This window comes from Periplaneta americana, chromosome 16, assembly GCF_040183065.1.
Source record: "Periplaneta americana isolate PAMFEO1 chromosome 16, P.americana_PAMFEO1_priV1, whole genome shotgun sequence".
In the NCBI taxonomy this organism is placed as follows: Eukaryota; Metazoa; Arthropoda; class Insecta; order Blattodea; family Blattidae; genus Periplaneta; species Periplaneta americana.
Genome location: NC_091132.1, coordinates 81,938,460 through 81,952,672, shown reverse-complemented (window position 1 = coordinate 81,952,672; position 14,213 = coordinate 81,938,460). Strand labels below are relative to the sequence as shown.

Genomic DNA, 14,213 nt, shown 5'->3' with positions numbered 1-14,213 from the left:
GTAAAAGATTTCATCAACCTTTAAAATCCATCGTTCGCGGTTGGGTTTGAACTCTCGAAACTCTGATTTAACGGCTTGCATGATAGCCGCTATATTATAAAGAATAATATTCCTCCATCTGAGGCAATTATATTGCAGTAATAATATACAAGAATCAATTAATATACTACCATGGCTTTTCTGTGCAATTGAAGCTACGAAAATGTAGAAATGCTTTATTAAAATATTTTTAGAATCAGGTAATGAAGAAATTAGCCCTGTTATCAAGTGTATATGATATATTTTTAAAATAGGTTTAATGATTTTAGTTTTATCGCATTGTTCACATGTGTTGCGTCAACATATTCTGTAGATTAATTAGTGTTGAATATATTAATTAGCGAGAAGCATTAAAATAACTTCTTATCGCGTCAGAATTTGATACGAGACTAACTTCCATCGTCCGAGTGTTTTGAAGCTGAAGTCTACATAGAACGTTTTCATCCACTTAAAACTATTTTTAAGTATGTCTGCTATATGCATACTTTTGTTACATTTACGAATTCATTTTCATAATTCTTTAAACCTTATAATGCAGGGCATTTAGCACGTATGGGCGAATCCAGAAATATTTTACGTTTTAATACATTTTCCACAGGTTTTAATGTGTTATGGGGTTTCACAGTAATTGTTATAATGTTGATCATAAATGTCTTTCTGCTTTATGTACCAGATATGTTGTAATGTGTTCAAGGTTATGTTAATGAGAGACCTGAAGTTGCCGTAAGACGAAAGTGCTTGTATCAATATATATTTTTAATCAATGAAATAATTAATTGTTTTTTAATTTGATAAGTGTAGACAGACTATTAAATTAAGTATATTAGTGTATTAATGTATCTATGGGAAATACCTGTTATTCGATTGAGAAACTTTTGTCATCTAGTTTGCTGTCAAAAGTCTGAAAATTAGAATTTATAAAACAGTTATATTACCGACTGTTCTGTATGGTTGTGAAGCTTGGGCTCTCACTTTGAGAGAGAAACAGAGATTAAGGGTGTTTGAGAACAAGGTTCTTAGGAAAATATTTGGGGCTAAGAGGGATGAAGTTCAGGAGAATGGAGGAAGTAACACAATGCAGAATTGCACGCATTGTATTCTTCACCTGACATAATTAGGAATATTAAATCCAGATGTTTGAGATGGGTAGGACATGGGGACGAATCCAAAAATGCATATAGAGTATTAGTTGGGAGATCGCAGGGAGAAAGACTTTTGGGGAGGCCGAGACTTAGATGGGAGGATAATATTAAAATGGATTTGAGGGAGGTGGGATATGATGATTAGAAACTGGATTAATATTGCACAGGATAGGGACCGATGGTGGGCTTATGTGAGGACGGTAATGAACCTTCGGGTTCCTTAAAAACCATAATTAAGTATGTAAGTAAGTATTAATGTATCATTTGTGAGGTTCAGATCTGTCTTCGGACAATTGAATAAACAACAACAACACCTCCCTTAAAATAAGTTTTCGTTGTTTAGGTGCAAATAAAATACGAATTCATATCCATACTATGTACAGTAGAACCCCGATTATCCGTCGCCCTGTTAACCGATTGTCGGATTATCCGACTTTTTTTTCTACCTCCTTTTCTTTTTTATTTCTTTTTTTTTCTGCAGAAAAAATATGAACGTTATGTTTCTGCGTAGTTTTTCTAGAGAGAGTTATTACAAGCCTTTACCCTTACAGGTATCATAGTATATAATAGGAATGCTTTGCTGTCGGCAACAGAAATAGTTAGTCTACTTGTAAAATAGTCACTGCCTGCTTTCAAAGAAATTACCCCAATAACTTCCACAAACCCGTGTACTATTCTTCCTTTATTCTTACTATTCGAGTGGCCGTATTGTATAACTTCTATGCAAACTGTCTTCCACAGTTGTCAAAAGAAAACGTATTGTGTTAATTACAGAAAAAAAATACAAATAATTGAGAGGTTTGGGAATAGAGAAACTGTGCGCGATTTAATAAAAACACAAGGATAAAATGCATAAAGCATGTATGTAAATCTAGAACATGAGACACACTATTCCTATCTTTCCGCAGACAATCATAAACCCTTGGCCCTTAAGAGCCCTTCGTTAACAACCGAACTTTTATTGAACTCCTGATCCACTACATAGCACGTTAAACACAAGACCACGAAGGAAATTACAAAATTTTAGGCTAAAGTATTATGCATTTAATTTATTGAAAATATTTTATAGTATGGATTATCCGATTTTTTCGATTAACCGTTTAGTTCATCTCCTTCATTATCACGGATAATATAAGTTCTACTGTATGTTGTTTTTATATTAAGAATCGTCGAAAAGAGAATACTTCAATTTTCCTCATTTCAATTTACTAGTACCGAACTCCCTCATTTACTAGTACCGAAATCCCTCAGCTTCCGGCTCCCTCCATTGTGCTTCATCAGTTAAAAATTGATACAACATGAAGAGTATTAGATTCTCTGAACATATAGAGCTGCTAATAAGATGTCTTTATATGCTCGCGTTTGAAATAATTCGACTTTCCTAAATCTCAAATGAGCATATTTTCAACGTACTTTCCCTACAATGTTCAATTTCGAACTTAATAACTAGTGAAATATAATACCCTTTATATGTTTCGTAGTTTATAAACATGTTAACGGTGCGAACGTTTAAAAGATTCCATCAAAAAAATAGATGTATGAAGCATTTGAACGAAAGTCTGATACATAGAGATGATTTGTGAAGTTACAACGAACATCTCTTCTAGGAAGATCAGTCTGATGACTCAAGAGTTGGAGCGAGTATTTGCATGATTCACACTTGTTGATGGCTTGGTAGAAAGACAAATGAAGTGTAGACCTACGTTGAAATGATGTGCAGTTTTGTTTACATTGCGGCAGTTATTTAACTTCTAACGTGTGTGTGTTACTTCCAAAAACACATTGCTATATTTTTTGTTGGATTTAGACGAAATTAAGACAACAAATCTGTTACTTTTAGAGATAATCATCTCCCACATATTCAGCAACGTTTTTCATTTCATGTTATACGGGTCTTCGCATTGATTGCTAGGTCTACTCTAATCTTTCTTGCTCTTTTGGTTGTAGTAGTGAGCTATTTATATTTAGAGTAATCTGCAGTCTTTTATTCTGAGTAAATGCTCAGCTTCATATTAAAAATTAAGTCCTATATGAAGGGTTCAGAGCCATAGTGGGCCAAGCGCCATATATTAAAAACGGAGGAAACTTGGGTTTAAATTAAGTGAGAGCCATAGTTTAATTAAACATATAGCAAGTAATATAAAGTATGCACATTAAAACTAAATGATATGTCAATCTTCATTAAACTACGGTATTCACTTAACTTAACTTTTCTGTTTTTAATAAATGGCGCTTGGCCCACTATGGCTCTGATCCCTTCATATATTATTGAAATATTATACTTTATAGGCTTACATTATTTCATTTTAATATTACTTTTAGAATTCCACTTTGTGTACTTTAAGTAATACTATCCTACACGAAAAAAAAAAAAAAACCGCACATGAAACAATTTTGCTCTCATATTTCTAAGATGATATTTTGAATTCATGAAGAAGGCAGCCTGTAAATTATGACCAATTACAAATCTTATATGATTCGAAGAAGAGAAGCTGCCAATTATTAATGCATCAAAGACCGTAATTCTTAATGCAAAATGGTAGTATTGGTTAACTCTGGAATTAATCTTTCTCGACTTATTTCTGGAAGAGTCTGCCGAAAATTTAAATGTGGACGGTGTTAAAGTAAAAGATTCTAATCCTCAGTTTAAAAAAAGGGAGAACTTAAGAGCAAATTATGTATTTTATTCTATTTATTTTTTTCTGAGTAAGTTAAATGACTTTACAATGTAATGTCATTTTCATTCATCATTAATATAAATTAAGGTTTAGTGAAATGCTAACCCTATACCGAGAGGCATACGTCGTTTTGCCAATCTACATATTAAAACAATGAGGATTACAAATTTAAATAATTGTTAATTGTACCAAAAATAATAATTATCTGAGGATAAAATCCCTTTTACAGATCTATGGTGTGAAGACCTTCATTATTTTTTATTTTTTAGCGTTACGATCTTTTACTATAACATCGTCGATTATGTAATGCAAAATATAATAGTATTTAAATTAAACTATGTGAACTTCAAATTTTGGATTTGGTGTAACATTAATTGATTCAAGAAGAGGGAATACATTTTATGTTATTTGATTTTGAAAATTATTTTTAGGAATACTTCATTAGGCCTATATTTGTCGAAGATAGAGAATACTTTATGATGATTCTAAAACCTCAGTCATAATTCCAAGCAATAATATATATATTCGCTAACTTCACAATTCAGAATTAAAAAAAAATAGAGACTAAATCCAGAATTAATTGTTACCTGGAACTTGTACGTATTCTCTTGTATTAAATGTATATTTTTACTGTAATTTTGAAGATTATTGATATGTGTTATTTCTTTCGTACAAAATTAATTTATGTTTATTTTATTTTTGTTTATTTTTAACGACTATCAATCACATATGAGTATGAGATCACAGTAATAAGAACAACACTTTTTGCAAAGCAATTGCAATTAAAAATTACGAGCATCAGTCACTTTTCTTTTTATTTATTTATTTATTTTTATTACAATTGTAACATAAAATATAATATAAACAGAAAAACTTTAGCTCACCCTGAAAGAGTAGAACTCGTGCTCAGGAGCGGATTCCTGAATTGAAATTAAGAAATATATAATACAATTTGTCCTATGTCTACTACGCAATAAGAATACTTAAATTTAAATTTACAATTTTTCAATTTTTATAAAATCCATTCATAACTTTTTTAATTTAATGTTAGAACTATTAGAATTGACAAGTTTAGGATATTTAAATACAAATTTGTTATATATTCTTAGGCCTAAATTACTACTATGATTAAATAATTTAGCAGTGTTGCATTTTGTTTCAAACAATCTTAAAGAATTCATACTTTTTGTTTCATAACCATGAGAATACAATTCAAAATTATTTAGATTTCTATGTATGAACTTTATTAATACAATATAATAAATTTGTCTTATTTTAAGAACATTAAAGTCTAAAAACAATTTTTGAGATGGAAAATCAATAGGTTTATGAAGACATATTTTAATTATTTTCTTCTGTAATAAATACGCCTAAAGTGGATTAAAATTGGATTTTTATGTAAGTAATTTTATTAATGTGATGCATTTACAAGCTAGGAATTATAACAAAACTGTCGTAGAAAGAATATCTCATTCAGATATTTTAAAACCATTTTCATACAATTTCAATTCATATTCCATAAAACAAATAGTTTAGTTGACCATATTTAAAGGCAGAAATATTATTTCAAACACTCTTGCCATCCCAAATACCACAAGAGAGAAACGTTTGGTAAAATTAGGCCTATGGCGAAGTCTTTGTTTTGTAACGGTTATCTAAAGTCACAAAATGAGAATATTGTTCAAGTAAATCTTATTGCTGCGAAACTTTTAAGTTATTACTGACTTTTGTGACATGTATTGTTTATAGGTGCCGTAAATTTACAAAGGATGTGTCACAGAAAGTTTAATGGAAGTTAAGGGACTAAGATTCATTTTTAGGTTTCGTTATGAGAGGATCATCTTTTCGTCCAGCAATAAACTAATTGATATCTCGATACGTTACCTTTCATCAGAATGTTAATTTTCTAAAAAATATAAGTCTCCTGCCCGTGATAAACTTGGATTCAAGTGTCTTAAGTTGGTAAATTGTGTAAATTAGAAGTAACCGACCGAAGATCCCGAAAGTTATTTTTCATCGAAACAATTTATTAAGGCGATTTATTTCAACGAGTAACTGGAATAGGTACATTGAAGGAAATATTATAATCTATTTTGTGCTCTGTAAATATGTATCAATAACTCCACGACTTCTTCGACAAATTGTTATATATTAATTAGTTCGTTTTGTGGGGATCATATGATTTGCCCTTCTTCGGGCATCCGAAATATAATAATAACGTTCATCTAGATAAAAGCTATTGTAAAATTATTAAATTTCAAACTTAGTTTATAAAGTTAAATAAGTTGTACATAAAATTGTCCATTAAAAACATCATCATCATCATCATCATCATTCCCATCATCAACTTCAACTTCATAAGCTTCCAGTTGTCTGTTCTGTTCTCCTTAGCACAAAATATTTTGCCGTCCGTCTCATTTTTAGTCGAGTTTTAAGTTAGTGTGTTTCTGAATTTTGTTTCCCTCTATCGCCATTCTCCTGTGTTATAGAATATTATAATTTGTGTTAAACATATTTCATTACTTTTCGTTCATTTCTTTACTTCAAAATATAACATTATGTAGTCATATTGTAGTTTGCAACAATTCCATTTTAAATACCGCTCCATTCGGAACTTCTTGATAGAGACCATGTTTCGCATTTGCGCAGGATAGGATATGTAAATATATTCTTGACTTTAACGTTATTATTATTATGCAACATACCTGTTAAAACCAGAATATCTTGGAAAAATAGATTTCTGCTAAGTCTTTTTAAATGTTTACGTGTATTTTTGCTTCATATTCTTGTATAATTTTATCGAAAAAATGATCATCCTCAGATAACACTTCAAATGCTTACTCTATGCACGAAGAAATATTCTGTTGTGATTTGAACAGCCATGAAAATAACAACATAATGAAAATCTTTTGTACCAATATCGGACTTTTCTCAGATGAACTGAAAGTGCATTCAGTTTTTCTGTAGACCTACGTTTGTTAAAAAATCAGGTGAGAAATAGGATAATCGGAGGGTGCGTTTTGCCAATTTTAAAAGGTGAAACATTAGGACAAAAATCATTAGTTCTTTGTAGCATAGAAGCCCTTAAGAAGGGACAATAACTAGTCTGTATATGAGTTCTTTCATTTTAATATACAATTTTATCTATCTTCACATAGATGGACTTTCTTTCTCATTGTAATTTCAAACGAAATGCAAATAGAGAACTTTAACATACTAATCTGAAGTTTAAAAAAAAAGTGTTAGTTTAGTGAGAAATCGCAGAGTAAAAGATTTTTTTACTCGGTTGTTTAACGACGCTGTATCAACTACGGGGTTATTTGGCGTCGATGGGATTGGTAATAGCGAGATATTAGCCGAGATGAAGCCATAGATTACCTGACATTTGCCTTACGGTTGAGGAAAACCTCGGAGAAAACCCAACCAGGTAGTCAGCTCAAGCGGAAATCGAACCGGCGCCCGAGCGCAACTCAGGATCGACAGGCCTTAGCCGACTGAACTACGCCGTTGGCTGAAAGAGATTATATTTCCTGTTTCTTGAGTTTTAACTTTTGCATAAGTCATATTTCTCTTCTGTGTCTGTATTTCTGTTGTTAGAGGGGGAAACGTTTATTTTTTCAGACATTTCAAAATGCCCGATCGGTTACTCAATGTCTAAAGCTTCAGAGACGAAAACATATTTTTGTGGCTGCTAGTTTTATGAACTGGTAACATTAAGGAGGAGTGGAATTATATTTTGGGTGAAAATTTTGTTTTATTTTTAATTTTTGCAATATATTATTTGGTATTGCCTATTTAAAATGGTATATTAGTCCTATAAATGACAATACTCAAATTGTATCCATTTTCATTTTTCGATTTTCTGAGAAGGGATACACAAGCCTTAATTTTAACGGTCATTCTTCATGAAGTTACGTATTTTGGGCGGGAAATTATATTTATTATTTTTTTCCATTTATTCTTTGTTTCCTCTATTTAAAATGGTAGCCTATATCACATGTAATTGCATTAAATTATATTAATGTTAATTTTTAGTTTTTCTGAGGAGTGAGCAGCCACCCGCGTAGCTCAGTCGGTTTCTGCGCTTGCCTGTCGATCTGCAGTTGCGATCGGGTTCGATTCCCGCTTGGACTCATTACCTGGTTGGGCTTTTTCCGAAGTTTTCTCCAACTGTAAGGCAAATGCCATGTAATCTATGGCGAATTCTCGGCTTCATTTCGCCAAATATCGTCTGGCTATCATCGATCCCATCGACGCTAAATATCCTCGTAATTGATACAGCGTCGTTAAAAATAAGCAAGTAAAGTTCTGAGGAGTGAGCGTAAAATTGGTTTCTGTAGGAAAGTTTTATCTTGACGCTTATGTTCCGTATGTTTAGTTTTCCCATATAAAATGAACTTTTTCTCACCCTCTATTTAATATAGGAGACTGCTATTTTCAGAAACTGTTTATTTGGATGTTTTACATGCACTAAAATAATGTTTTTGAAATTTGTTAAATTTTGGACATGTTACAGGAGGTAATGTACTGAAAGTCGTTGAAAAAATTCAAATGGAGAAAAATTATTTCTTAGTAAGAAAAGGAATTAAAGAAAAACTACTGTTTCGGCATAAAATCAAGTTATGTGTTCATAAGCTGCAAAAATCAGATTTTAAGAAAAATTTCCATAACATCCTGGGTCCTGAGACATTAATTTTTTGTGTTTAAAGTTCAATATAATTCTACACACACACAAAAAAAAAGAACAGTGACATGAGGAAAAATGGTTGAAAAAATTTTGCAGGTTACAGTTAGAGCACAAATGCAGGTAGTATATTATACTATACTTCGGGTCTTTGCACATACATCTTACATCATGTATGAAATATAGTATACTATACTCTCAGGACTCAGGAAGTTATGTAAGGTGTAACATTTTCTAATAGATAATTCCAGTTACAGTAGAACCCCGATTATCTGTCACTCTATTAACCGATCGGCGGATTATCCTACTGTCTTCCTCACGCTTTTTTCTGCTGCGTAAAAATATTTGGTACTATACGTATTTATTTCTAGAGAGAGTTATTACAATCGTTTGCCATTACAAAGTATGGAGTAGAAATGTTACGCCAATCTCGGCATCATAAACAGTAACTTTGGGGGAGGGTGTTTTTCCCAACTTGTAAAACCGCTTTCGGAGAAATATACCGAAGAAATTCCACACGATTGCAAATCCGTACATCATTCAATATTGTCCTACTGTTCGAGTGGTCGTACTGTATTACCTCTATGTAAAATGTCTTCCATGGCTGTCGGAAGAAAACGTGATGTGTTAAGTGTCGAAAAAATGTGCAAATAATTGAGCGGCTTGGGAAAAGAGAAACTGTGACTCGTGTATCAGAATACGAGATTCACGCAATTTAATAAGAAAACTAGGATAAAATGCTACGTGTTGTTGTAATTCATTCGATTTAAATTATTATTTATTACTAGGGATGAGACATATTTTATTTGGCTTTACTTAGAATTATAAGATTAAGTTTATAAGTTTCATATGCGGAACAGTATTATGGCAGAATTTGGTAGCGCATAAAAACGCATATTTTGGAGTTTTGTGCATATTTTAGTGGTAAAAACATATATTTGCATATTTCATACTTATCCTCCACGGCGCTTATGACAACCACACAAAAGATTTCAAGTGAAGTTGCCGTATTGTTGCTTTCGTGTAGATGGGACAGCAAATCAGAAATAAATTTGAAAATGTTTTTCAAAATAATAAAGGTCTCATTGAAAAACAAAAGGTTTCTGCAATGTCAGACGGAGAGCATGTAGAAACTGTAGTTTCAGGTAAGATCGTTCCTTTTTTTTGAAATTCTGTCCAATAAATCTTGTGATGTAGAACGCAATTATTCAACATTTAAAACTATTGTCACAGACAGACGCTATAAACCTTCAGCAAGTAATTTGGAAAAAATCATTTCACGCAGTGTCTCATAGGGTTGTGATAGCTACAATTTTGTTGTTTTAGCATAAAAGTCTATAAAAAGCAGACAATACATTAATATGAACATTTAATGGAATATTATGATTTCTGTGAGGAAATATTTAGTGCATATTTCTGTACTTTTTAAGGAATATTTTTATACATATTTTACTTGTTTTTAGCTCATAAAAATCTCACATCTACGTACTACGAACATATTATTGCGCAGTGTAATTTGTAGTGTGAAGAGGACAGCGGTTGCAGTATGACGGGACACTTTCAATTACGAAAGTGTAAGTTATTATACACTTAATTTATGAAAATCTTCCATGGTACGGATTATCCGTATTTTTCGATTAACAATTGAATCCATCTCCTTCATTACCACGTATAATAGAGGTTCTTCTGTATTTCAAAGACAGAAATATTAGACGAGTAAAAGCTTACTGGTTCCAGTTTCCTAAAAGTTTATTATTAAATTTCTCAATAATTTTAACTCGTTTTCTCTGAGACTCTAATATAAGAGTTTTGTACTTGTAATACTTTAAATTCTGTTAATATTCGTATTTGAGAAAGCGGACAGCATATTGGAGTGAAGTCAATTATTTCTCCGTGCGCTTTGTGCCCATTAATTTGTCGAGTGGAGAGCACGCTTTGTAATGATTGGTGACGCCTTCTGATGGAAGTCGGGTACTTAAATTACTCTCGTGTTGGATTCAGTTAATTCGATTACAAGAAGCGCTGATGATGATTGTAATAGTGTCGATTATGTGCGGAACTTGATTAAACAGCTTCACACATGGACACCACGGGCTATCGTACTCGCGACCTCGGGATTTAGAAACCACAAGCATAATTTATTTAATTCAAGAAATGAAATAACCTTTGAACTCACCTCTGCCGCTCCTGCCGACGAACCTGAGGTCGTTGAACTTGGCCACCTGGTTCTTCATGACGGCCGTGCAGTTGCGGAGCTCGGCGCAGTAGTTCTCGTCGTTGCCCGCCCTCACGGTGACCAGGGTGCCGTCCAGCACGTCCCCCAGGGCCACCACCTTGAAGGCCACGGGCAACGTCTTGTTGGAGCGCCAGTGAGTAGGCAACGATGAGCATAGGAAGTACGGACTCCCGGTCCTCACCAGTTCTCCGGGATGCTCCGCCTGGACTTCCCTGAGGACTCTCTCGGTCCACCAGAGCTCTTCGGCGCCTCCGGCCGAGTTGCCGCCGCCTCCGCCGCCCCCGGCGTCGTTGTTACCGTCCGAGGCGCCGTCAGCCATCGTCCGCGGCCGCTTTTTGCAACTCAGGTAGCCGTCGTCTTCTTCGGCGCAAGCTGCAGTTGACACCGGCGCCAAAAGGCCCGGCAAATGCATTGGGGGGGTTAAACCACGTGGACACCTGACGACACCCAAATCACTGCAGTGAGACTCCCGCTCCGCTGGTCTCAGAGGCAGCGCGCGCTGTCGGCATCCCCGCGAGATGCCTCTCGGCACATTATTGATAGTCTCCGATCTCTTCAGAAAAAAGTTTTTGATTCGCTGTACGACAAAACCTCAAGTCCTATTACTCAACACTTAGCCCGACAAATATATTCCAAACTGTCCTCTATGAGAGACTTGTAAATTAATGATTGTTCCTTGCAGAAATCTGTTATGGACACTTGTGAATTCTTAGACGTCTTGCATGTGTTTCTTCAACATTTTTCCTCTAAACTTTGGGAATAGAAACACTGTTATCGTTTTTTACGTTTTCGGGAAGGGTGCAAATATTACAGCGCTTGCTGAATATAGGTCTCTGTTAAATAAATGTATAAATTATCTTCAGAGTTTGCCGTTTATTACAAAGTACTTACATAAACATACTTAATGCGTTTGTACTATTCACAGTTTGTGCACAGTTCACTTCACTATAGTTTCACTGACAATTCAAACAGTAGCGACTCCGAGCAGCTGGAAACTTTTCTGCAAGAGTTATAACTATTAAAATTTGCTGATTGTACGAAGTTACAGTTGAATTCCCTCCTATTATTTCAGTCTCTGACTGTATAATTAAGGAGAAATATAAAGGACAGGTGTTCTTGTATGACCTTGTTTTCTCAAAAAAGGCCTGTTTATTTTTTATTCTTCTGTTTGTCGAGGTTCTGTCCTCTATATACCCTATGATCGGCGTAATAAAACCTTTAGTGACACGTACACCACATAAAAGTTTGCACACAACCTTATTACCCAGTTATTAAAACGTAATTCTCTTCCTTTGACAGCTGTTGTTATTATTCCTCCACTGTTATATCTTCGTTGCGACACAAAACTGAGATCACTTGATAACTAACGGTGAAGCAATCGACTGTCAAGCACTGTCGCTGCGTGCTCGTCGCGTGGTGCGGCGTGCGGGTGGGATAGCTCGCAGGCGATGCTTCTCGCCGCACGGTTGCAGCCCGACTACAGCCCGCGAACCGTTCGCTCCGCCGTCGAGCGGCCTGTGGTTTTCCCATGATTGAGTCAGACCAATTCTCTGCAGACCGGCCACCGGTTGGCTATGCATTGCGCATGCGCCGGAATGGGAGGCAGAGTCTCATCTCTGAAAAATGGTATCTTTTTTATTTATGTTTGTTTTAAACGTTGTGTTACTTTCATCTATACTCGATGATTTGCTACATTGCACCCCAGAGTTAAACCATTCGTAACGAGGTTGTGGAGTCTCAGCGGCCAGAGGTTCTTGCAGTGCTGTTCCTACAGCAATGTATTCGAATATATTCCATGTCGTAATTCTTTCTGTGCACGAAAGATATATATAAATTAACTGAACTTGAAATACGGTAAGCAAATATGCGTAGCGCATATTTTGTAGATGATAACTCGCTCATTTATTTATTTATTTATTTATTTATTTATTTATTTATTTATTTATTTATTTATTTATTTATTTATTTATTTACTTACTTACTTATTTATTTATTCTGACAGGATTAAGGCCATCAGGCCTTCTCTTCCATCCTACCAGATATCACATACAAATATAGAAAAGAAATACAAATACTGATGAAAATAATACAAATTAAATTAAAGCCCTATAGAAGTTCAACAGGATCAAAAGAACACTATAGAGCTCTCATCAAGTTAATACAAAAAAAAAAAAAAAAAAAAAAAAAGAAAAACAGAGATAACAATGATGATAGTGATAATTGATGATGATGATGATGATAATAATAATAATCTTTTCTTCTTCTTCTTCTTCTTCTTCTTCTTCTTCTGCCAATACAGACTTTTGGGTTGTTTCCCGTCTGTGAACTACAAATGGAGTTGGTCCGTCCAACGTCTGTGAGGTCAGATAACTACAACTACAATAATAATAATAATAATAATAATAATAATAATAATAATAATAATAATAATAATAATAATAATAATAATACATTAGATATTAATTGTCAATTTTACAACAGCATAGTTGCAATATTTATTATATCTCATGGGTTAAGCCGAAGTTGCACAACCTGACAGATGTTCAACAAGCAATTCCATGAACTAGAATGTGATTCTTTAATTTAAATTTGAATTTTGATATTGTCCGACGACACCGGCGTAGCTCAGTCGGTTAAGGCGCTTGCCTGCCGGTCTGAAATTACGCTCGGGCGCGGGTTCGATTCCCGCTTGGACTGACTACCTGGTTGGGTTTTTTCTGAAAATTTTCCCAACCGTAAGGTGAATGCCAGGTAATCTATGGCGAATCCTCGGCCTCATCTCGCCAAATACCATCTCGCTTATCACCAATCTCATCGACTCTAAATAATCTAGTAGTTGATAGAGCGTCGTTAAATAACCAACTAAAATAAAAAATATATATACTGTATATTGGCCGACAGTCTCTGACATGATCAGGGAGAGAATTCCAGAGGCGTGGAATCGGTATACTGAAAGACGATGAGTAGAAGGATGTTCTGTGCAGAGAAATAGAGAGAAGGTTCATGTTCCGGGTTCGAGGTAGTGAAAGGTAAACAAAACGAGATGCTAGGAAAGAGAGTGTGGAGGTGTGGATGATTTTAAATAGGCCTAATAATAAGAGGGAGTTGAAGAATCTTCTTTTTCTAAGTGGTTTCCAAGACAATTCTAGTGACGGTGTTACATGGTCGAATTTTCTAATGTTACAAACGAAACGAATGCAGATATTGTGAGCACGCTGTAGTCTATGGGCAAGATCAGTATTTAGATTCGTGAATAGTGAATCTCAATAATCGAAGTGGGGCACCACTAAAGTTTGGATCAGATTCTTTTTAAGGCTGAGACGTAAAACTTGATTAAGTGTCTCAGGGAATGAATTATGGAAAAAGTTTTCTTACATATGTAGGTCACTTGACTGAAAATTTAAATTTGAATCTAAATATACTCCTAAATTTTT

At 34.2% G+C, this 14,213-nt stretch overlaps 1 protein-coding gene across 3 annotated transcripts in view; it reads right to left on the bottom strand.

Moving 5' to 3' along the window:
• Positions 1 to 12,291, bottom strand: part of LOC138716535 (runt-related transcription factor 3-like) — a 464,689-nt gene extending 452,398 nt beyond the window's left edge. For all 3 annotated transcript variants that reach the window (XM_069849688.1, XM_069849689.1, XM_069849690.1), the window contains exon 1: positions 10,720 to 12,291. In XM_069849688.1, the coding sequence (XP_069705789.1) occupies positions 10,720 to 11,191 (472 nt within the window). In that variant the 5' untranslated portion in view covers positions 11,192 to 12,291. The remainder of the gene's footprint in view (positions 1 to 10,719) is intronic.
• Positions 12,292 to 14,213: the final 1,922 nt, after the last annotated feature.